Source organism: Urocampus carinirostris, chromosome 12 (genome assembly GCF_059441175.1).
Source record: "Urocampus carinirostris isolate Australia breed hairy pipefish chromosome 12, RoL_Ucar_1.0, whole genome shotgun sequence".
NCBI classification, from domain to species: domain Eukaryota; kingdom Metazoa; phylum Chordata; class Actinopteri; order Syngnathiformes; family Syngnathidae; genus Urocampus; species Urocampus carinirostris.
The window spans coordinates 29,788,000-29,812,139 of NC_142360.1; the positions used below are offsets into that span (position 1 = coordinate 29,788,000).

Sequence of the window (24,140 nt, forward strand, 5' to 3'; positions counted from 1 at the left end):
CTCTGTATTACCGCTTGAAAAGTCTATGTTTATGTAAAGAATCATGCTAGCATGTCAGTCAGTCTATGTATGCAAACTTGTGCAAAATAACCCCTTGTTTAAGCAACAAGAAAAGGGTTTCCAATGTAAAAGTTGAAATAAATATTTTCTAATGTCCACTTTCGGTTCTTGCCGATGCCACCAAAGAGTAAGAACTTGGACCAAAGAGAGTTTTGTTCATCGGCAATACATTCAAATGATCTTGATTGTCCTTGTCATCCATCAACTGGATGCTCCTGTTGACGGATAGTTTGTCCCCAACACCAGTCTGCCTTCCAATATCTGACGCTGACGTTTTTGACCAACGGTTTTCACTTGATACCTGACTTTCTTTATCTATGATCTCTTCTGGAGATGCCTGTTTGTTGACTTTCTCGTGAGTAGTATAATGAGGACCAAGGATGCCTTCAGTTAATGTGGGCGTGACAACTGTGTGAATTCCATTTTCCAGAATTTGTGCCGATTCAGCTTTGTCTTCAACAAGAGACGCTGTACCGTTAAATTTCTCGAGCTGTGTTTCGATTATTGTGTTTGGAAGGACCGATTCCCCATCATCCTCAACTTCTTCACTTGGAAAATCCCGGTCATCTCTAATGAAAGATTTCTCAGGATAGGACTGAGCATTCCCTTTGGTGTTACCTGTCCCCAATGGTCTTGGTACAACTTCGTTTTGGGATGTATCTACAATTTTCAAAAGCTCTGAAGTTTGACTTGCCTCCTTGCTGGTGCGCACATTTGACTCTTTGAGGTCTTCCAGTGGTTCAACAAAGGTTTCAAAGAAGTTGGACGTTTGGTGCGCTGTGATCCAGTTTGTGACAAGCTCTGCACTGCTTGTTCTGTCCAGTGCATCTGGACTTTCCCTGTCAGGGAGCTGTTTGAAAGATGGAGAGTTTGTTTGTGTTTGGAGAAGGACACTTCCACCTTCCTCAGAAGCCTTGCTGGCCTTTTCTGTTACAGGTTCAGCCACTGTGGATCTTTTGGAGACCATATTTTGTGCTAGTTGTTCAGAAGAGCCTTTCTCTTTTGGGAACTCTTCAGCGAAGTTGTCAGCTACTGAATTTGACTTAGCCATGTTTTCAGGAGTTTCTTTGCTTTTCCTGACTTGGTGGTCCGGCCAACTTCTCTTTGGATCATCAGTGTCGAACTCCTTCATTAAATCAGCTCTAGATGCCAGAATTTCTAATTCTTTTTTATCACACTCATCATCAGTACCATCTGTTGCAGTTGCCTTTTTCTTTACACCCAACTCGTCATCGGGCTCTTGTTCTTTTGTAAAATGCTCTGGTATATCGATAACCCGTTGGTCCTGGAGTGACATACTTTCTGCTTGAGTGGAGGTATCTCCTTTTTTAACTTCAACTTGATTCCTTCCGGTGTTTTCAATGACCAGAAATGTGTCCACTGTATTGTCTTTTGTCGAGTTTGATCCATTTGGTACTTGAAAGACACCAATGTTTTGCTCCACAAGAATTTTCTGGTCTACATTATGTGAGATTGCCTTTGATATTTTCTCCGGTTCTTGGGAAAGGTTAGATGTTTGTAGTCTTTCCTTAGTGTCCCAGGCGGATGTCTTCTCTGCAGCTTCAATAGTTGCAGTTTTGATTTTTGGAGTTATGTTGACATCTTTGAGTCCACTTTCCTCAAAATTGTCAGTTAGGGATTTATCTATTTTGTCAATTATCTCAGTCTGAAGAGTAGTTTCCTCGGTTTTGTCTTTGACGTCATTTTCTTCAGCTTCATTCTCATCTTTCTGTTGCTCTTCACTCTCTTCCACCATATCAGCTATGGCTTTGGTCAATTCTTCACTGTTGCTGGGATTCACAATCACGGTTTCTTCATTGTCGGTCACATGTTTACACTCATCCTCTAACTGATCCTTTTCAATCACTTGAGGCTCATTTTGACAGTCACTGGTTACTTTTTGAATTTCTCCAGCTTCTTTGGTCTGATCATTAACAATTTTCTGTTCTTCATCTTTGTCTTTACTTACATCATCCATATTTTCGTCTTCTTTCACTTGTCTTTTTTCAATTGTTGCTTTGTCAACTTCTTCTACTTCCAGGACTTGAGGAGAAACCATTTTCTCCTCGTCTTTATTTGTCAGCTCTCCAATTTCTTCAGCTTTATTCTCAAATTTTTCCATAGCTACAGTTTCTTCCTTAACATCTATAGTTGCCCTGAGGATTTGTTCAATTTTTATATCCTCACCATTGACATTTTTATCGTCTTTATCCTTATTGTTTACATGCAGCATATAGTCCGACACATCTTTACTTTCCTCCATGTTATCATTGGTTGCTTTTTTCATTTCTTCGCATTCATCGGTTTGGTCTGAAATTTTTCCTTTTATTTTGTCTATCCGAACTATACTCTCTTGAGTTTCTTTCTCCACTTGCTCCGTTGTTTTTATAATTTCTCCATTTTCCATGTTAGTTACGTTAACTTCATTTGCTTTTCCCTCATGTACATCGAATGCATTTGTGCTCATCACATAGAGACTTTCTTTCTTATCGATTTCAACAACTCCATTTTGAGTCAGGGATGCCATTTCTTCTTCTTTGGAGATAGCATTTTCTATGGTGTTATTGATTTCATTAGTTTGACTTCTGTCTTCACTTTCCTTTCTAGAGTCATGTAGTTCATGATTTCCATTTGGTTCTTCTCTTTCACAATGTTCCTCGCATTTTGGAACTTGATCATTTTGCGCTTCACCAGCAGTCTCGGTATCCCTTGATTCGTTATCCATTTCTTGGACTTTGATGGTCTCGTCCTTCAAGTTTTCTCCATCAGAAACGTTTGCATCCAATAAGTTACTTGGTGATGCTTTTAATTCTTCTCTTCCTGAAGTCTCTTCTCTTTTTGTTTCTTGCATTTCAATGTCCGGCTTTATATCTAAATCAACATCCACATTTGTCTTGTTGACTGAGATAGCTGAAGCATTATCTTGAAAGTCTAAAGTCCCCTCCCCTTCCTTCATATTCTCATTTGAATCACCTCCATCCTTAGCTCCCTCCGCTTCCTCCAGCTCGTTTGCCTTCACGTCCTCTCCAACTTCCTCATTGGAGTCATCAATCTTCACATGAGGTTCTTCTTGGCCTGCTTCACTGTGTTGTTTTAGCCCAGATACTTCCTTTGATATCCGTTCCACCGGAACAGTTTCTGCAAACACGCACAAAAAAACCCGTCAACCAGCTTATCAACAGTGTTTTTAGAGGCAAAATAATGTTGTTACCGCCAGTTTTCTGCTTCTGGCCTTTGTCTGTAAATGTAACCTCCTCTTCTTCAGTACTGGTATCACTCAGCTCCGGCTCAGTGCTGCACCGCGACTCCTTCATGATGGCTGTGACAAGCTTCACCTGCATAGATTTGGCTTGGGAAAGAAAGATGCATAGTAATTCTAAATTGTCAGCCACTTATCAGACTTACCAGGAGGTTTGGAAAGAAATGAGCAATAATTAATACAAACATTAGCACAATTAGATCTTTAATTAGACAAGAGGAAAACAAATAAACAAAACATTAAAAAGTATGCACACTGACTGCATTTGATTATAGGGTTCAGGCTACACAATAGTAAAGAGTAATAGAAGAAAACAAAAAGTAAAAACGTGTCACTTCGGGTTGAAAACTGTCGGTTTTGTCCACAATAGTTTGTCATTGTCGCCAGAGACAAAGGTTTTTGCAAAGTGTCTACCATTTACTCACCCCTCTCCGGCTCCTCAGACTTGCTACCGTATCCGGTCTCCCAGCCGTCTGTTTTCTCTCCTGATGTCTCTGTGCTGAACTGTCCCTCACTAGTGTCTGAGATGTCCAACTTGGTGCTTGACTCAGTGGCAGTGTATTCTTCGGGGATCAAGTGGTCTTTCTCCTCCTCACTTTCCTGTTGGCTCACCTCCTTTGGTTCTTGTATTTCATCCTTCATTCTGGAGTCTCTGTCAAAACCAACGTCACTTTCGCTGCAGCTGGAACTCGAACAAGACCTCGTGTCGTCGACTTCTGTGCGGGATGGTTGGTAGATTTTACGATCGTTTTGATCTGTCTTTAATTACCTTAACCTATACATGGTTGAATTTTGACCAATAAGTTATTTGATTTGTTTTTACAAACTAGCGTCAACCCACCATGCTTGTTGTCATCTTCAGAATCAGATGACGTTTCAGCTATAGCCTCGGCATCGATTCCATCTATTCGAGATGAAGCTTTCTTTTCATTGGAGTCTTCTACAGGGATGTCGTCGCCTCCTTCAAAGTCCTCCTTGTAATCTGCTCAACGGGAGTGTCATCTGTCAGTCCTTTTGTTGTACGTATTGTTTATCATCACTATGATACCATCTTGGTGTTTGTCCTCTTGTTGAGGAGAAGTGCTCTCGCGTCCTGAGTGAGGCATCCTCCTGACCTCCTTGAGCCTCATTCCGGCGTTTTGGACCTTCTTGGGTGGAGGAGCAGGCTTCTTGTCAAGTCCCATTGTTATTATGCACCTAAAGCACATTAGATCAAGGGTGGAATGTGTCAAGGGCTTCATAGTCTTATTTTTAGTAGAGTATCTCTCAAGTAGGGGGATTTTGGAAAATAGTAAAAGATGGTGTTTATAGTTTACTACACATTTAATGGTCCCTCAAGGCAATTTTTTTTTTCTTTCCCACTCATTCCAATCGCTCAACCAACACGTAATAATGAGGCAACCAACTTAAATAATAAAGCACAAAATAACGAATTAACTAATTTCTTGGCAGCCGTCTTGGATGGAAAATGGAGGGTTGAAATTGAAATGTATATGTATCAATGGTACTGTATAAAATGATTAAAAAGTCAAAAAAAATTAGGTGATTATAAAATGTATGAAAATCTATCATATCAATACTCAACAAGAAATTAACATTTATTTCACTGTGTCAATAAAAATACAAACCTAATCAAACATATACCGGTACATGTTTTATGTTTATTGTAATGAATCAATTGGAAACATCCATCCATCCATTATCTGCACTGCTTATCCTCAGTAGGGTCGCGGGGGTGCTGGAGCCCATCCTAGCTGTCTCAGTGGGCAGGGGACACCCTGAACTGGTTGCCAGCCAGTCGCAGGGGCACACAGGGACAGACAATTCGCTCGCTCATTCACACCTAGGGACAATTTGAACTGGCCAATTAACCTGACATGCATGTTTTGGGAATGTGGGAGGAAATCCACACAAGCACGGGCAGAACATGCAAACTCCACACAGGAGGATCGATCTCATGACCTCAGAACTGTGCCGCACACGCGCTAACCACTGTGCCGCCGTGCTGCCCCCAATTGGAAACAGAATGCAAGAAATATACAATTATGATGCTTTGTTTTTACATTATATAATAATTAAAACAAAGTTCAAATATGAACTCATGCAGTCCGCTCAATTAAAGGGACACTATATAATGTGAGTACTAGACGTCGCTATATTGTGTATTGCAATTAAAACAAGTACTACAAGGCTCAAGGAAGAATACAAGCTACGGAGATTCAAAGTGGACAAAACACATTTTTTCTTCTCAAAATTTTCCCCAACCTTTGACAAGGTTTTTGTTTTTTGGGGGTACCCGTAATGTCATGTCAGCTCCCTCTAGATGAGCCTTATGTTATGGAAAATCAATACAAATTCTCAACGTCGAGTTTTTTTTTTTTTTAAATGCACATTTATAAGATTGTTTGTATTTTTCCTTAACATCCAAATCCTTTTTTTTAAATGAATTAGGTTTTTTTTTTTACCATGGAAGGATTTTATACATTTGACTATAAGGGATTTTGTACGATCAAATACAAATTACATGTAATGCAAAAGAAAATCACTGAGTGGGCTTCAGGTCGTGCCGTTCCAAGTGCGGAGTGTTTTGATTGGGGAATTTTCATAACAGAACTCTGACGCAGACAGCAGGCGATGTTTGGAGAACAAAGCCCTGATGACGTGGAAACGCTCGGGGTCCAGACATCAAGGCGAAGAGGTGGAGCCCACACAGGCTTTCCTCTCCTGCCCATGGGAGGACCCGGCACGCCAGCTTGGGAGAGACGTGGGTCGAGAGAAGAACTTCAGAAGATCGGAGATCGAGAGGGACAATCGAGAGAAAAAGCTCGACGAAGACTAACTCGGCTAATTCGATGGAGTTCACTTAGTTAAATACTTTAAGAAATTAAATCTGCCCCCGTGTGGAAATGCCGGTTTCTTGTCCGTCTTTTCACAAAAAGAAACGAGCATGCATTGTTAGGTGAATGAAGGTTATGTTTGATTAATGGAGTCGGATAACTAATTCGATCAATTTGGTAAACGTTACATTTTGATATATTTATTTCCTAACACCACGATAAGGTGCAAAAAATACACAATGTCTTTTTGAATAATGAACAAAACTACAGACATCTAAATGAATAACTAAACAAAATGAATAAACGCCGAAGTGTGGACGCCCTCACTTGTAGCACGGTGAGGCCCCCTCTACGGCTCTGAAGCCAAAGTGGCCGTGCCGTCCACCCAGTCGGGGGCCACGCCTATGCTTGAACTCGCAGCACGAGCTCAGTCGCTCCACTTGGAGCCCGTTCAGAAAGAAGGTCAAGCTGAAGGGGAAGCCGCGATGGCGCCTCGACACAAACTGGAACGATTCTGTGGTGAGAATGGCGGCACGAGTTGTTTTAGACCCCTTGAGAAAAAAATCAGTAAAAAAAGTCGTTGTTTTGTCCAAACCTGGCACTGACCTCCCTCATGGAGCTTGCCCTTGTAAACACACAGATTTTCGCCTCCGCAGTGCTGCTGAAAGACGTTGACCTGGTCCCGCGGGTCCTCCGAATCGTGGGCGAGGTGCACGGATTTTCCAAAATACACCATGCTGATGACGACTTTGCTCTGGGGCACAGAACTTCTTAGAAAGGGCTGCTCCTTTAGGCAGAGAGAAAAATTTGCTTGTACAATCAAAAACATTTAGTCAAAATAAACCGAATTGGGTAAAAAGGGGAAAAAATCTTCTTCATCCCAATCCATTTTCTTGATTATGTCCAAAATAATAATACAACTATCTGATTTTGGGGAACCTTTCATTAAACAAAAGTACTGTTTTTTATTTCATTTATCTTGAAACAAAAAAAAACAAACCTTTTTAAGGGGAAATGATCTTCATTTTTGCTTTTAAATGAAAGAAACCAATTTTGGAGAATTTACGAAATGTAAACAAAACTACCCATTTTTGGTTGGATTGTTCATTAAAAAAATGTTTTGTTTTTGTGTACGACTTGTTTTTTTTCAAATAGGAAAAAGGCATTTCCAATGATATCAAGTGAATCTTGTTGCCAACATTGTACTTCCACTAAAAATGTGATTAAGTACAGTTCTGTATCTTACAACCGACTAAATAAGCCCCCAAAAATGTTAATATTATGCGACAAAATATATCAGGAAATAAAAAGAAATGGATATGTTGTAAAAGAATTGTAAGAACAAACGACGTTTGTAGGCTGTACAACCTTTGCAATAGTACATGAGTCAATTCATTCAAAAGAGAAAAATAATTTTGCATTGCCGGAAACTCAGCAAAATGTAACTTGATGTCAAGTTTTGGACATGTTTGATAATAATTATCTTGCCACACTTGGGATTATGGTTGCTCACTGTTGTTTCAAGCGTTGCTCACCGACTTTGTGTGAACGCTCAGACCCGTAAGGAAAATTACAGGGAACATTGGTGGCCACACAAAATCTTGAACTTCAGGCACTTTTACTACAGAGTGTACTCATTTTTTTAACCAGTAGTTTAGCTACTGATGGCTATATTTTGAGTTTTTTGAGGGGAAAAATAAATTTACACTGCTACATGAACTTTACACGGACTACCTTTTATTGTGTCAAAGCAATGTTTTTTCAGTGTTGTTAAAGGAAACATTATGATCAAATCTCTGCACAAATGTGAGGAGTGTACTCACTTTTGTGATTTACTGTACAGTGGAACCTCGGTTTTCGAACGCCTCTCATTTCGAACAAATCGGAGTTCGACCAAAAAATTTGAGAAATTCTTGCTTCGCTGTTCGGTCAAAAATTCGGAGTTTGAACGCCGGTAATGCGTGAATGCGTATGCTAGAGTGCGATGCTGAGCGGCGAACGGGTGTAGATCGTGACCAACTGTTATCACGTGCGCACTTGCCTCTTTTTGCTTTCGCTTTTTATATTGGTGAACGGAGTGTTTTAGCCCCTAACTATGCCTCCGAAGAAGGTCGGTGCAAGCAGGACAGGTGAAAAAAGAAAAGTTGTTCGTACAACTATTGCCTTTAAGAAAGACATGATAGCTAAATATGAAAGAGGTGTGCGAATTTCCGATCTTGCTGGGGAATACAGCATGCACCTTCTGCTGACCACCTCAAAGGTAAGAAATCCTATTCATAATTCTTTTCTTTATCTTTTTTTTTTTACACGTTCGTGTTAGCGTAATCTTTCGTACGGAAGATTACGATAACGCGAACGTACGATTAGCCTGGGTTAGCTTTATGATTCGAGGTAAACATTCAGGGTGTTGGAACTGAGCCCAAAATTCAGGGTGTTGGAACGGAGCCCCCTTTCCAATGAAGCGCTAGCCACTTGTGGTGCTAAATGACTTGTAAACGACCTGATTTTTTTATTTTTACACTTTCATGTGGGCGTAATCTTTCGTACGGAAGATTACGATAACGAGAACATACGATTAGCCTGGGTTAGCTTCATGTTTACGTTAAACATTCACGTGTTGGAACGGATTAAAACGATTTACATTATTTTTAATGGGAAAAAATGATTTCGGTAATTGAACAAATCGCTTCTCGAACAGGGTTCTGGAACGGATTATGGTCGAGAACCGAGGTCCCACTGTATTTATCTATTTATTCATCTATGTTTTCGTCTTTACTTGTCAGAGACAAATTCTGCCATTTTAACCTGGCGGACCTCGTCGGTATCAACTCCGGTGAAGGTTGTGGCAGGACGCAATCGGCGGCGGCTTCTAATGCTTGGCGTCCCTCTGGGAGCACAGCCAGGGCCCTCACTTTTCCGTTTAGTAGCAGGAGGCAGCGGCGTGACAAAGTTGTTGATAACAGGTAGACAGTAAGGCGAGACGCTTGGCGGGTGATCCCATATGGTCGGCTCAGGCCTCCTGGACTCTCTGTCCTTCTGCGGAAATGTGATTATTTGTGGTTCTTTTGTGACTTTCTAGCTCAAAAGCGGTCAAAGATATTTTTGTTTTGGTCTCACGGTGCAGTTGAACGCCGGACGGCTGTCAATGAAGGTCTCCTTGAGTCTGCGAGAGGAACTACTTTTATTATTGCCGCTACGTATCTGTTTCAGACGCGCCGGCCACTGCATCTTTCCTGGAGCCGTGTTGGGTCGAGATGAACTCTGCTGTGGATATTTAGTAAAAGAATAAAATTCAATTAAAAATCGTATTATATCTTGTCCGTTCCGCCAAATGATTTAAAGAGACACTGTAATATTTGACCACCTTGTCGCTGTGAGGTGATGTGCAACCCAAAAATGAATGCTAAAAAGCACAAGGACACTCAAAGTCACCAAAAGTGCACCATTTTTCTATGATTTTTTTTCCCCCGGCATTTCAGGAGTTCATTTTTTTGTTTTTTGCAGGTTGTCGTTATTGTATTGTATTATTAAAATGTATAGTTTTATTTTTTGTTTTTTTTTACCACTGGGAGGTTTTTGATAATACACATTGTTCCTTTAAGGAAAATTTCTACAGATAACTTTGACTATTTAAATTCCTTGATTGTATTTTCTCAAAAGTAAATTAGGAAAAATCATCTTTCTTAGACGCATTTTCATATTTAGCACTGTATAATTTTACTTATTATATGTACTTTCTTTCGGTCCAAATTTTACGATATTTATAAAAAAATTCACTAACGAAAGTTTTTTTTTCTGTTCTTGTATAACTTTTCTAAGTTTTATTTGCTTTGCCATTTTTGGAAATGCATTAATAGAAAAAATAGGATTTCAATTGCAATCATTACATACATTTATTTTCCTTTATTGGTATATAGTTTTCTCATGTCTAGTTTTACTTATTTTATGTACTTTCTTTCGGTCCAAATTTTACGATATTTATAAAAAATGTCTTTAACGAATGTTTTTTTTCTGTTCTTGTATAACCTAAGTTTTATTTGCTTTGCCATTTTTGGAAATGCATTAATAGAAAAAAAATAGGATTTCAATTGCAATCATTAGATACATTTATTTTCTTCTATTAGTTGATAGTTTTCTTATGTCTAGTATTGAATTTTTTTTATTTTACTACTTTTTATCAAAAAAACATGAAAAATGATAATATTTCCAAAGAAAATGGTCTTGATTTAATGATTATTCTTCCCATTTTACTATTTTTAATTCTTCATCTTTATTCTCTTCATTGTACCTTTGTTTAATTTCTGCATCTCAAAACTGAAAAAAAACTGCAATGAAATTAGACAAAAGCATACAAAAGTAGTAAATTAAGAATAATAGTACTTAGAATAAGCCAGTTATCCACCAACTGAACACAGTTTTATTTATTTTGTTTAATATTTTAGTGGGTGGGTGTATCCCCCTAACCACTAGGCCAACATATGTTTCCACCCGGTCTCGAACCGAGGATGGGCGTCACCAGGCTGTACTTTCCCAAGACACACCACACGAAAGGTTGCCCCTACGGTCCTAGCGGTTAGGGGATTGGACTGACTGACCAACAAGAATGTAGTAAAGTTCTTTCCTGGTGCTGGGAGCAATGTTCCCTGTAATTTTCCTTACGGGTCTGAGCGTTCACACAAAGTCTGTGAGCAGCGCTTGAAACAACAGTGAGCAACCATAAACCCAAGTGTGGCAAGATAATTAATGATCAAACATGTCCAAAACTTGACATCAAGTTACATTTTGCTGAGTTTCCGGCAATGCAAAATTATTTTTCTCATTTGAATGAATTGACTCATGTACTATTGCAAAGGTTGTGCGGCCTACAAACGATGTTTGTTCTTACAATTCTTTCACAAGATATCCATTTCTTTTTATTTCCTGATATATTTTGTCGCATAATATTAACATTTTTGGGGGATTATTTAGTCGGTTGTAAGATACAGAACTGTATTTAATTACATTTTTAGTGGAAGTACAATGTTGGCAACAAGATTCATTTGATATCATTGGAAATTATTTGAATGCAACACAAACCTTTTTTTAAATTCCTTTTAAAAAATCTCATTGTGTTTATTTTTTCCGAGCTGTTACTTTTTTCTTTTTGTTCTCTATTTACTTTTTTCATACATTTTTTTCTTTTCTTTTTTCTGGTTTTTCTCAAATTTTTTTCCTTCTTTTTTCTCTTCCTTTTGTTTCTTTTTTTTCTCAGCTTTTCACTACTTTTTCATTTTGGTATTTTTTTCTTTTTTGTTCTATTCCCCCCGAATATTTGGTCATGTTGGGATTAAAGAAGCAAAAACAACCCGAAGAGCCGTTTAGGACCCGAAAGAGCCGGTTCCTTTTAGTGAGCCGAGCCGAAGAAGCCGGTTCCCCGACAAACTACTAACTTTACTCAACTTCGTTCTCCTTCGACTCGACTTCAAAATACCGCATTTAGGACACAACGTTGGGGGAACCCGTGTATTTTTACCTTCATGCACTGTAACTTTGACTTATGTTGTTTCTTAATAAGTAATTTTGAGCCCTGATTTTTGTGCGCTGGCTAGATTTTCTTGTGCGCTGAGAATGTGCGAGCAGTGCGCAATTGCGCACGCGCGCAGCTAAGAGGGAACACTGGCTGGGAGATCTTTTCACATCTGATTTCGCTGGTCTTACCGATTCTGAGGGCCTGTAATGACTGGCCGCAGGGCCTGAGTGTTGTTTTTTGAAAGTCCTGTCGCCCACGGGTGGACGTGGGGGCATCAATCGGATGTGTTCTTCAAATCGCTTTGTTTGTGTCACCTTTAAAAACAAAAATGTGTACATTAAGCTACGGCACATTTATACTTAAACTCAAGCTTGTTTATTGCAAGGATACACTTGCAATACTGTAGAGTATATACTGTAAATACAATATTCCAGCTTCTCATAATATGCATACTTGCCGGTTTCGTTTTTTTCCTTTAAAATCAATGTTTTGTGTTTCCATACTATCTATATTTACAGTAAATGTCAGAACGTTTGAGAAATAAATCAAATTTGTAAATGCCCTCTATACTCTCTGTAAGATTATAGAGAGTCATCAACACAGCCCAGAAAATCATCGGCTGATCTGCTGGAACAAATGAGAGATTCTTCCTGGTTTGTTTCAATTGTTTTCAACTCACTAGCCTTATTTTCAGTCAGTGATGCCCCTGCTTCTTCTTTGTAGTTAGCGTTTTCAATGGTTTTATAGTTTTGATCTGTTTGACTTCCCTCTTTTTCACTCTCCTTGTTATTTTCATTTGGTTTTTCATATCCGTTTGTTTTTCACTATATTCCTCACAATTTGGAACTGGATCTTTTACCTGACAGTCGCCTCCTGGTTTTGCGGTTTAATATTATTTAGATTTGAATGTGAGTAAGTGTGAGAAATGCAACACATTTTAAAATGCTTTTTATACCCTTTATGATATTTCTGCGTCATCAACACAGCCCAGAAAACAATTGTCTGCTCTCTGCCCAGTCTAGAGGACATTGCCAGCTCATGCAAACATTAATAACTTTTTTAAGGATTTTAATATTGGCCAACACTTCTTTGCTATTCTGCCCTCTGGAAGACACTACAGGTCCAATAAAAGAAAGACTAACAGGTTCAGAGACAATTTATTCCCCAGATCTATCACTGTCCTAAATAGGCACACAAAACTGTGAAAACCATATCTCTCCAATGTATAGAATAATTTATATTGATATTTTATTCTTTATCCTTACAGTATTTTTGCACTTTTGTGCCATGTCATTGCACTATTACAATGCACGAACAATTTAGGCCAGTCTACATTGCCTATCCAAATATCCATCTTAATCTTGTTTTCATTTCTCTAAAGAGTTATTTTTATGTTTATCCTGGAGTGCTGCGTCTAATCTAATCGTAAACACTATGTTGTAATTTCATTGAATTATCTTTATTGTCATTGATACCAATGTAGTGAACACTGTTAGCAATAAAATTAGAGATGGCACTCTAGGATAAACACGTAATAAAGACTTAAAAGTGAAAAATACGATAAAAAGTTCGAGTTAAACAGGCAAAAATAATTACAAGGCAGTGCTTGGGGACTGGCCCAAGTAGTATTAATAGTGCAATGAAAAGTAGAGCATTGATATTTAGCAGGAAAAGAAAAATCACATAAGTGGATTAATAAGATATGAATACCCATTTTTCCTGAAATGGGCAAGAGAAATACTTTTCACAGTTCAGCACTCATGTCTTCTAGCGCTCTGAACATTGACAAATGTAATATCCTCCAGAGTGACTGAGTCAAAATTTTAGGTGTCATATTTGACCCCAATCTGTCCTTTTAAACACACGTTAAGACTATTACTAGAACAGCTTTTTTGAATCTTTGCAACATTGCTAAAATTCGCCCTATGCTGTCTGAGTTGGATGCGGGGATGATGATTCATGCGTTTGTTACCTCCCGTCTTGATTACTGTAATGCACCACTCTCCGGTCTCCCGAGGTCCAAACTCCAGAGCCTTCAGCTGGTACAAAATGCTGCAACGAAGCTTTTAACTAAGACAAGTAAGTTTGATCACATTACCCTGATTTTAGCTAACCTGCATTGTCTCCCTGTTAACTTAAGATGTGATTTTAAGGTTCTGTAGGTATTAATAATAATAATAATAATAATAATAATAATAATAATTTCCTTTGTATTGTCATTCTTTGTAACAATGTACACAGAACGAAATGTCGATACACCTGACCCGTTGTAGCGAGCCGATGCAGCCGCAGCCAACAGAGGGCGCCGCCATTATACCATATACAATGGACTTGCTCCCTCGTATCTTTCAGATTTAATTTCCCCCTATGTTCCGGTCCGGAGCCTTCGCTCTGAAAATGCTGGTCTACTAGTGATCCCAAGAGCCAAGAAGAGATCCGCAGGTTCGAGAGCGTTCTCCATCCGGGCCCCGGTGCTGTGGAATGCTCTTCCCCCTGCAACCTCAGTGGAAATGTTTAAAACTAAGCTTAAAACACACTTCTACTCTAGCATATGAATAATCTATATTTTATATTGATAATATGTGTATTATTTGCCCTCATGCAGATTTTAGATGAGGGGATGGTGTTATAATAGTCTGTAATAATGATTTGCAATAGTCTTTGATCTGTGCAGCCCTTTGAGACTTTTTGTGATTAAGGGCTATACAAATAGGCATGACTTGACTTGACTTTATAATGTTGAAGGGTCTGCTGTGTTGTCCTCCAGACTGGACAGAGAGCAAACGATGATTTTCTGGGCTGTGTTGATTACTCTATGTATGCTTTTCTTTCTGCGGTTGTGCTCCCAGCATAACACACCATGACACTGTATGCCAGAATGCTCTGCACCGTGGTTTTCAGGACAAAAATAAATAATCAATGACAACCAACTCGGTTCTGTCTTTTTCTACTCTATACAGCGCGTTTAGCCAGCGTGTCCAGAAAATATCCCAGTGTGAATCAGGCGTTTGCGTTCCCTGTTCCAAATTAAGTCAACACGAAGCGGCATTATCATGCAAATGACTCACCTTCATCTTGTGCACTCGTTCCCTCCTCGCAAACTCCTCCAGCTTCCTTTTTATCTCCATCTGATGGAGACGCTGCAAGGTGAAGCAAATGAGCAGGGCTTGTGAGGCCACTGACGTCAATAGCATCTGTTTTTGTGTGTGTGTGGAGCAAACCCACTTCCATCTCCAGAACCTTGAGGAATATAGCCTGGGCGAGACATTCTCGGACATGCCTCTGGTGGGCCCTCCGGAGTAGTTTGTGTTTGTACTCCTTTTCGGGAACGATGCGACCACTCCTTGTGACCTAATGGGCAAAACGGTTGAGATAAAGAGGGGTTAGGGGCAATGTTCCCTCTAAGCTGCACGTGTGCGCAATCGCGCACTGCCCGCACATTCTCAGCGCACAAGAAAATCTAGCCAGCGCACAAAAATCAGGGCTCGAAATTGCTAATTAAGAAGCGAATTAAGTCAAAGTTGCAGTGCATGAAGGTAAAAATACACAGGTTCCCCTGTCGCTGTTTTTCTGAATGCGGTATTTTGAAGTCAATCTCAAAGTCAAACGAAGTTGAGTAAAGTCAGTAGAGTCTTTCGAGAACCGGCTTCTTCGGCTCGGCTCACTAAAGAGAACCGGCTCTTTCGGGTCCCAAACGGGCCTTCAGGTTGTTTTTGCTTCTTTAATCCCTACACGACCAAATATTATGTAAAATTGTGCAAAAATGACTTAAAGGAAGGAGGAGAAACAGAACAAAAAAGAAAAAAATACCAAAATGAAAAAGTGGTGAAAAGCTGAGAAAAAATAAACAAAAGGAAGAGAAAAAAGAAGGAAAATTTCAGAAAAAAAACAGAAAAAAAGAAAGAAACAAAGGAAAAAAGTAAATAAAGATCAAAAAGAAAAAAGTAACAGCTAGGAAAAAATAAACACAATGAATTTTTTTTAAAGGAATTAGAAAAAATAGAAAAAAACAGGGAAAAAGAAGAAGTTTGTGTTGCATTCAAATAATTTCCAATTATACCAAGTCAGTCTTGTTGCCAACATTGTACTTCCACTAAAAAAATGTGATTAAATACAGTTCTGTATCGTGCAACCGACTAAATAAGCCCCCCAAAATGTTAGTATTATGCAACAAAAGGTACCAGGAAAAAAAAGAAATGGAATTCTTGTGAAAGAATTGTTGTAAAAACAAATGACGTTTGTAGGTTGTACAACCTTTGCAATAGTACATGAGTCAATTCATTCAAAAGTGAAAAATAATTTTGCATTGCCGGAAACTCAGCAAAATGTAAGTTGATGTCAAGTTTTGAACATGTTTGATAATGATTTTGTTGCCACACTTGGGATTGCCGTTGCTCACTGTGGTTTCAAGCGTTGCTTACCAACTTTGTGTCAACGCTCAGACCCGTGGAAAATTACAGGGAACTTTGGTTAGGGGTTATTGTTATGGGTAAGTGTTTGAGGTTAGGGTTTAGAGTTAGGGATAAGGGGTAAGGGATAAAGCTTATATTTTCTTATTTTACAATGTTTTAACTTATTTTGTTAAACCAATAAGTTAAATCATGCTAGAATGAATGAATAATTAAATGAATGAATAGCCTTTAGTGTCATCATACAGGTATAACACGAGTATTATTATAATGTGGGCTTCTCATAGAAATATTAAAAAAAAAACTATCATTATATATAATAAATATGTGCACATTCACAAAAACAATTGTACAGAATATTATGCTCATGGACGCTGTAGATCATGGGAGTAATAATAATTCTTAAAATGAGTAATATAAAGTCCAAAATTTGTTTCTTGTTTTAATTTAAATTAAAAAAAACACTAAAATTATTCATATTATCACTACCAGTACAAATAAACAGGACTTGACTACCTATTATTTTTTTTATTTTATGCATTTTTTTATAAAGAAAAAAAAAGTATATTATGTATAAAATATTTAAAAGAGGAAAGTTTGCCGACTTTTTTTTACTAATATATGAAAATGAATCTGATCATTTAATTGATTAATTGATTTTCCAATTGTTTTAATTGATTTTCCATTTTTTCCCCATTTGAAGCATATACAATTACAATATCAAACATGGCAAACATCATCTAAGACTTTAAATAAACAATGGAAGCAGATATAATTTGTTTTAGGAATTTTGTTTCAGTGATTTTATTTTATTTACTTTATTTTTTAATTGTTTATTTTCTTTTAAATCCCCAATGAGTAATATTTGACCACTAGATGGCACTGTGTTGTATGGTGCGAGCAAGGGCCAGAGCCTGCCGGACATACATGGTAGGAACCTAAATGGGGATTCCACTGTGTCAAACAAAAACAAATTTATTGATTTATGATCTTCTTTCTATAAACAAATAACATTGGTATGATAGTTCATGTATTTTTGCCTAGCATTTGAGTAAATGTTTTTTTTTTTTTTTTGCAATGAAAGTTTTGTACCACAAGGGGGTGCTAAATATTAAACACGTCCCTTTAAGGATATTTTTTTTAAATTGTATTTGTAAATTATTATTTTTGTTCGACTAATAAAACAAGTTAAAAAATGACAAAACATGGTCAATCGAGATTTATAAATAATAATCAATGGAAGAGTATATCATTTATTCAAGGAATTATTTTCCACCAAAATAATATCAATAATCCAATCTTTTTTTTCAATTTATTTCTTATTTGAAGATTATTTTTTAATGTTGTAATGGTAATCCATGTTAGAAATGTTAATTGTATTCGTTTGATGAAAAAAGAAGAAGGTAAGAACTGGCCAAAAAGGAAAATGAGACTATTGAGTTTTTCCTTGCCCTCATGTAGGGTTTAGATCAGGGAAAGGTGTCATTATAGTCTGTAGTCTGTAAAAGTCTGTACAGCCCTTTGAGACTCTTTGTGATTAAGGGCTATACAAATAAACATGACTCGACTAGTAAGAAACAATAAAACGAGATTTTTTTTTTATTGGGGGTTGTGGTGTGGCACCATCTAGTGCAGGGGTGTCAAACTCATTTTAATTCGGGGGCCACACGATAGAACAAACATTCTGTCGGGGGCCGGACTAGTAGATTAAAGAGAAAGAAAAAGAGATAAAGAAATAAGAGAAAAAAGGGGGGAAAAGGAGAGAGGGCCGGACAAAGAAAGAAAAAGAAAGAGAGGGAGAGAGCATGAGAAACAAAAGATAAAAAGTCGTGAGAGAAGGGGAAAAGAAAAGGAGAGGAAGAAAGAAATCCAAAGAGTAATAGAAAGACAGAAGGAGAGGAAAGAGAAAAGAAAGCGCAAAGGGTATGAAGGGAAAAAGAGAAAAGAGAGAAAAGGAAAAAAGGAAGTTAGAGCAAAAGAGGTTAAAAGACACAGAGAGAAAGAGACAAAGAGCAACAAAAGTAGAGAAAAAGAGGGACACAGAGAGTGAAAGAGACAGAGTGGGAGAAAAGGGGTGGAAAAGCGAGAGAGAGAGAGAGAGATAGAAATAAATACAAGTACAGTGTCTTTGTGAGAGGCACCTGGCTTTAGCAACATCAAGTTGACATATTTCAACCTGCAGCTTGTTTTTCTCTTGCGCTTCTCTGAGTGTTGCCTCGCGGGCCGGATTCAATCCCTTAGCGGGCCTGATTTGGCCCGCGGGCCGCCTATTTGACACCTGTGATCTAGTGGCTGACATTGATTTTACACTTAAAATAAACCTATCCTAGAGCAAAACGGTTTACCCTCCTCGAATGTTTCAACTAATACGTTTCAGAAATTATAGTTTTGTCTGAACAACAATGACAAACTGGCATCAATATTTTCCACAATATTTGGGGGATAAATCAAGTTTTTGAGCAAAATCACATATTTTAAGAGAGTTATGTACCAGTCCGGCTCTTTGCAAGTGCCTCCGGATGTGAGTACTGCTGAAGTAGCCGGCCAAGTTTTTGTCCATCAGGCTGTTGTAGGCTGAGATAAGCCTGAAAATGAAACAAAATCACTAAAAAAGACAATGCTGGAAAAACACAATGGAGCATCCGTTCTGTTTGTTCAATTCCAATCTCTTTTCTCGAATTTATTTTTGGTCTCCCGGGTGTCTGATTCCAAGTGGGTATATCCACACACTTGACCCTGTCGGCTTTGCTATTGTGCACCTGGAGTGTTTTTAATGCACTGCTGTGTCTCGCTTTGGATGACTGCATGCTCTTTTCACACTCTTGTTATTGGAGCGTGAACTTCCAACAGTCCACATCCTGTTTCCAGTCGTCTCTGTCTTTTACATTTTTATTTGTTTTTATGGTGCACACGTTTTGACTGTGCAATATTTGATTTTTTTCCATCTAAATGGCGTGACTTGTTCTCTAAAACAGCTCTGAACATTGACAAATGTAATATCACCCGGTGTTGTCAAAAGGACCAGAACAGAACAGGAAACCCCAGAGCGTTCGTTACGGTTCCTTATTTAGGGAAGCGTACAGGGCTAGCGGGAGACGCGATGGGTGTCGGACGTCAGCAGCGGAGCCGGGAAGGTAGCTTCGGAACACGTAGCCAAATCGAGTGCGGAAGTCTAGCAGGTCAAGTTTACCGGGACTGGAGAGAAGATCGTAGCGTGGGACGGAATCAGGTCGGATCGGAGGCAGGCAGAATCAGGTAAACAGATCAAGACGGAACAGGTAATCGGGAGAGTCATACAGGGTACAAATGTAATCCTCAGACGAAGAGGTCTGGGCGTAGCGTGCTTAAGAAGGGAAAATTAGCCAATCAGAGGGCGTCCACGTGATTGCTCCAGGTGACTCGAGTTAGCAATCACGACAGGTGTGACTCAGTCAAGAATTTTGGTGTCATATTTGACCCCGATCTGTCCTTCCAAAACACACGTTAAGATAATTACTAGCAGAGCTCTTTTCCATGTTTGCAACATTGCTAAAATTCGCCCTATGCTGTCTCAGTTGGATGCGGGGATTATAATTCATGCGTTTGTTGCCTCAAGTCTCGATTTCCGTCATGCACTACTCTCTGGTCTCCCGAAGTCCAAACTCAAGACCCTTTGGCTGGTACAGAATGCTGCAGCGAGGCTTTTAACTAAGACAAGTAAGTTTGATCACATTACCCCGATTTTAACTAACCTGCATTAGCTCCCTGTCAGCTTAGGATGTGATTTTAAGGTTCTGTTGGTAGTATACAAAATCATGCATGGACTTGCTCCCTCATATCTTTCAGATTTACTTTCCCCCTATGTCCCGGTCCGGAGACTTCGCTCTGAAAACGCTGGTCTACTCGTGATCCCAAGAGCCAAGAAAAGATCCGCAGGTCCGAGAGCGTTCTCCATTCCGGCCCCGGTGCTGTGGAATACCCTTCCCCCTGAGATTCGATCTGCAACCTCAGTGGAGCTGTTTGAATCTAAGCTTAAAACACACTTCTATTCTATAGCATATGAATAACCTACAGTTTATGTTGACAATATCTGTGTATTTTTTTGCCCTCATGTATGTTTTAGATCAGGGGATGGTGTCATAACAGTCTGTGGTTTGTAATAATCTGTGGTCTGTGCAGCCCTTTGAGACTCTTTGTGATTAAGGGCTATACAAATAAACGTGACTTGACTTGACTCACTGCGGGAAAAAAACTGAGTCATCATCATCAAAATCATATTTCATGTTTTTAGTTTTTTCCATATAGATTATTTTTTTCAGTATAATAAAACAAAAAAGGAATTTAAAGTGGTTGATTTCAAGTATCTGATAGCAGATTGTTAGCGCCGATATAAGAAAAAAACAACACTTACAATAAAGTTATTTGCCATAGGATACACTTTAAACAGGTGTTTAATATATTTTTTAAATTATCTCTTCAGTAGAGTAAAAAATACTTAAAATGAGTAAATTCATGTGTCCAATGCCAGGTTATTTTGCTAATTTAGATATTTATATTTTTTTATTAATATAAAAAAAATACTTAAAACGAGACAAATTATTTGCCCTAAGTTACAATTTAACTTAACTTATCTTTCTAAAATTTACTCTGGCAAGGTAAGAAAATAAAATCCCCCAAAAGAGTAATTTTTACTGTTCGTTTTATTTTGCTGATCCAAATAATTTGCTTTTGCTAATCTCGGGTGAACACATTCCGATGAAATTGCTTCATTATAGTACCAACTCCTGGTGACCAAGACTGCCGGATGTGTTCCTTTTTGTTTTTGTTTAAGAGGACAGTGTGTATTATTTGACTTTTACATGTCGCTGGATCGTGTAGTTCAACCAAAAAGGAGTGCTAAAAATCACATAGAAGAATACAAACTACGGAGTGACCAAAATACCCCATTTTACTTCTCATTTTTTTAGTCTTTTTTGAGGTATATGGGCACCCGAAGCAGCAAAATGACAGACAATTATATCAGCTTCCTTTAAGTGTTATCTAAATGAAATGCTAATTCCCTGACCGGCGACTATTTAAAAAAATGCATTTGTAAATGTTAGTTTGTGTATTTTTGCCTATTAATTGAATCAATATTGTTTTTTATGATTTTTTTTTTAAACACTAACAGGCATTAAATAATACAAACTGTCCCTTTAAATATCAACGTGTTGTATCGGTGTTCTCCAGAATTGAATACCATGGATCACAGCCAGATAAATGAAATGAAATGATCTGCATTTATATAGCGCTTTTCAAGTCAGTGACTTCCCAAAGCGCTTTACAATGTGCTCCACATTTCCCAATAGCAGCCATGTAAGGCGCTAACCTGCTTATATATTATATTGTCGAATCAACGTGCGTCCCCGAGACGCAACTTTTTTGACATAAAATTGTCATTATTACCCGATTATTTTTTTTAACAAAGATTTATCGCACTCCAAACTTTTCGTCAGGCAGATCCGCCATTGTTGTTTTGGCCTCGCGGTTCGAGTTTTCGTCTGCACGCCGATCTCGGCCAACGAGATCTCGTTGCTTCGAGATGACGCCATTGTTGTGATGCTTGTCGTCGAGGGAAGGTGAAAATCAACACAAAATTGGTAATTTCTTCAGTGTCGGTAATAAGTCGAAACATAATGCAGAAAGTGATAACAACGGCAATAATTCCGGCACGAAAAAACGGTGGAAAAATTCTTCAGAAGACCGCGAAGGCAAGGAAAACACGTGTTTTGAAGCGAACGATTCGACGAAAGAAAATAAAAGAATACTCCTAGCAAGAAAAGGACTTTTCTGCCAAAATGGACTATTGTAAATTATATTCCTGGTTATGCTATGAGAAGGAGGATAATGGAGGCTACATGTTCTGTGATGCGTGTACCCAGCGTGACAAAAAAACTGGACTGCATAAATCAGTTTGCAATACAAACTTTCAGAAAAGCACATTGGATCGGCACAACGACAATGAAAACCACAAATTAGCTATGGAAATTCTGTTGCTGCAGGAAGAGAGAGGCAAGTATGAACGGATACGACATCAAAAAGAAGACTTGGCCTTGCTTTCACTGCTAAAGATAATTAAGAGGATGGCAGTATTTTCAGTATTTTGCATAATGTACAATATTGTGAACTGAAAAATCTGAAGCGATAACTGCTTTGTATTACCAATTATTTGTGATGATTACAACTGAATGAAAATATAGATTTATATAATAATTTCAGCAATATTATTTTGTATAATTTATAATATTGTTGTAAACTGAAAAATCTTAAAGAGATAACTGATTTGTATTACCAATAAACTGTGATGATTAAAACTGAATGAATATATAGATTTATATTACATGTTTGTCGCCGATTTACAATTTCAACCTCGATAACACTAAATTTTGGGGAACCATAGATCTCTGTTGGGACCAGTGTTCCCTCTAAGCTGCGCGCGCGCGCAATTGAGCACTGCTCGCACATTCTCAGCGCACAAGAAAATCTAGCCAGCGCACAAAAATGAGGGCTCAATATTACTAATTAAGAAGCGACTTAAGATAAAGTTACAGTGCATGAAAGTAAAAATACACGGGTTCCCCCGACGTTGTGTCCTGAATGCGGTATTTTGAAGTCGAGTCGAAGTAGAAGGAAGTTGAGCAAAGAGTTTGTCGAGAACCGGCTTCTTCGGCTCGGTTCACTAAAAGGAACCGGCTCTTTCGGGTCCTAAACGGCTCTTCAGATTGTTTTTGCCTCTTTAATCCCAACATGACCAAATACTATGTAAAACTATGCACAAAATGACTTAAAAGAAGGGGGGAATAGAACAAAAAAGGAAAAAATACGAAAATGAAAAAGTAGTGAAAAGCTGAGAAAAAAAAGAAACAAAAGGAAGAGAAAAAAAGAAGGAAACATTTAGAAAAAAGCCAGAAAAAAAGAAAAGAAAGAAACGTAGGAAAAAAGTAAATAGAGAACAAAAAGAAAAAAGTAACAGCTCGGAAAAAATAAACACAATGAGACTTTTTTAAAAAGAATTTTAAAAAAAGTAGAAAAAAAACACGGAAAAAAGAAGAAAAAGTTTGTGTTCCATTCAAATAATTTCCAATGATATCAAGTGAATCCTGTTGCCAACATTGTACTTCCACTAAAAAATGTAATTAAGTACAGTTCTGTATCTTGCAACCGACTAAATAAGCCCCCCAAAATGTTAAATGTTAAGTTTTGGACATGTTTGATAATTAATTATCTTGCCACACTTGGAATTATGGTTGCTCACTGTTGTTTCAAGCGTTGCTCACCGACTTTGTGTGAACGCTCAGACCCGTGGCAAATTACAGGGAACATTGGTTGGGACCCATAGATTTTTGAGCATGCGAGACCCCGGGACCCATCACTTTTCAGAGGTAAACTGAACACTGCAGTTAGCGCTACTTATGGGTGTCAGTAATCTGCGGGGCAACGGAAATACTTTCTGAATGAAGTAACTAGTAACTGTAACTAATTACTGTTTTTTAGTAACGCGGCTAGCATCGCAACTGACTGAATTTAAAAAAGTAAGCCAGAACTACTTAACTCCCCAATACAGAGTATCAAATGGAGTGGAACATACCCCGGGTTGAAGTGACTCATGGTGCCAGCTGGTTTCTCTTTCAAATCTTTCGTATTTTTCTCGGCTGCCGAGCTTTTCTGTACCCCTTGGAAGGCGACTTGAGCGGTCTCCGGAGCTCCGAGTTCTCATCTGGTCCCGATCCGAGTCTCCGTCTGACTTGTGCAAGCGGTGACAGTATGCGGTTGCTATGGAGACCACCTCACAATGCTGACAACCATGCTTGGTTTCCACTTACACTCTCAAACTCCTGGCATCAAACTCAACGGCGCAACCACTAATCTACATTGACCATTCGAATTCTAAGGTTTATTTCAATTATTTTTTTGCAGAAACTTCCTTTTCCTTTATCTTATGACCATTGTTTTTTGATCCAATGTGTATATGTGTTTTTTTTATGTGTTGTTCTTTGTTTTTGTTTTTTTTCCAGGGCCTAAACTAACCCATGCAATGTAACTTTACA

At 38.3% G+C, this 24,140-nt stretch overlaps 1 protein-coding gene across 1 annotated transcript; it reads right to left on the reverse strand.

Moving 5' to 3' along the window:
• Positions 1-23,823, reverse strand: erich3 (glutamate-rich 3). The gene is made up of 14 exons (XM_088349516.1): positions 23,681-23,823; positions 18,566-18,659; positions 14,891-15,016; positions 14,734-14,805; positions 11,854-11,979; positions 9,274-9,420; positions 8,971-9,192; positions 6,763-6,943; positions 6,484-6,670; positions 4,368-4,516; positions 4,161-4,301; positions 3,745-4,035; positions 3,272-3,409; positions 1-3,198 (listed from the first exon to the last, which is right to left on the reverse strand). Exons 1-14 carry the CDS (start codon positions 23,698-23,700, stop codon positions 149-151), a joined length of 4,944 nt encoding a protein of 1,647 aa, XP_088205642.1. The 5' UTR covers positions 23,701-23,823; the 3' UTR covers positions 1-148.
• Between the last annotated feature and the right edge of the window lie 317 nt (positions 23,824-24,140).

Bases quoted from the DNA above. Each gene is read 5' to 3' on its own strand.
- erich3 (XM_088349516.1), bottom strand. From the start codon at position 23,700: ATGAGTCACTTCAACCCGGG. The intron at 14,806-14,890 runs GTGGGTTTGCTC...TTCACCTTGCAG, and splicing joins TCAAGGTTCTGGAGATGGAA to CGTCTCCATCAGATGGAGAT. The intron at 4,302-4,367 runs GTATCATAGTGA...CCCGTTGAGCAG, and splicing joins AGAGGACAAACACCAAGATG to ATTACAAGGAGGACTTTGAA.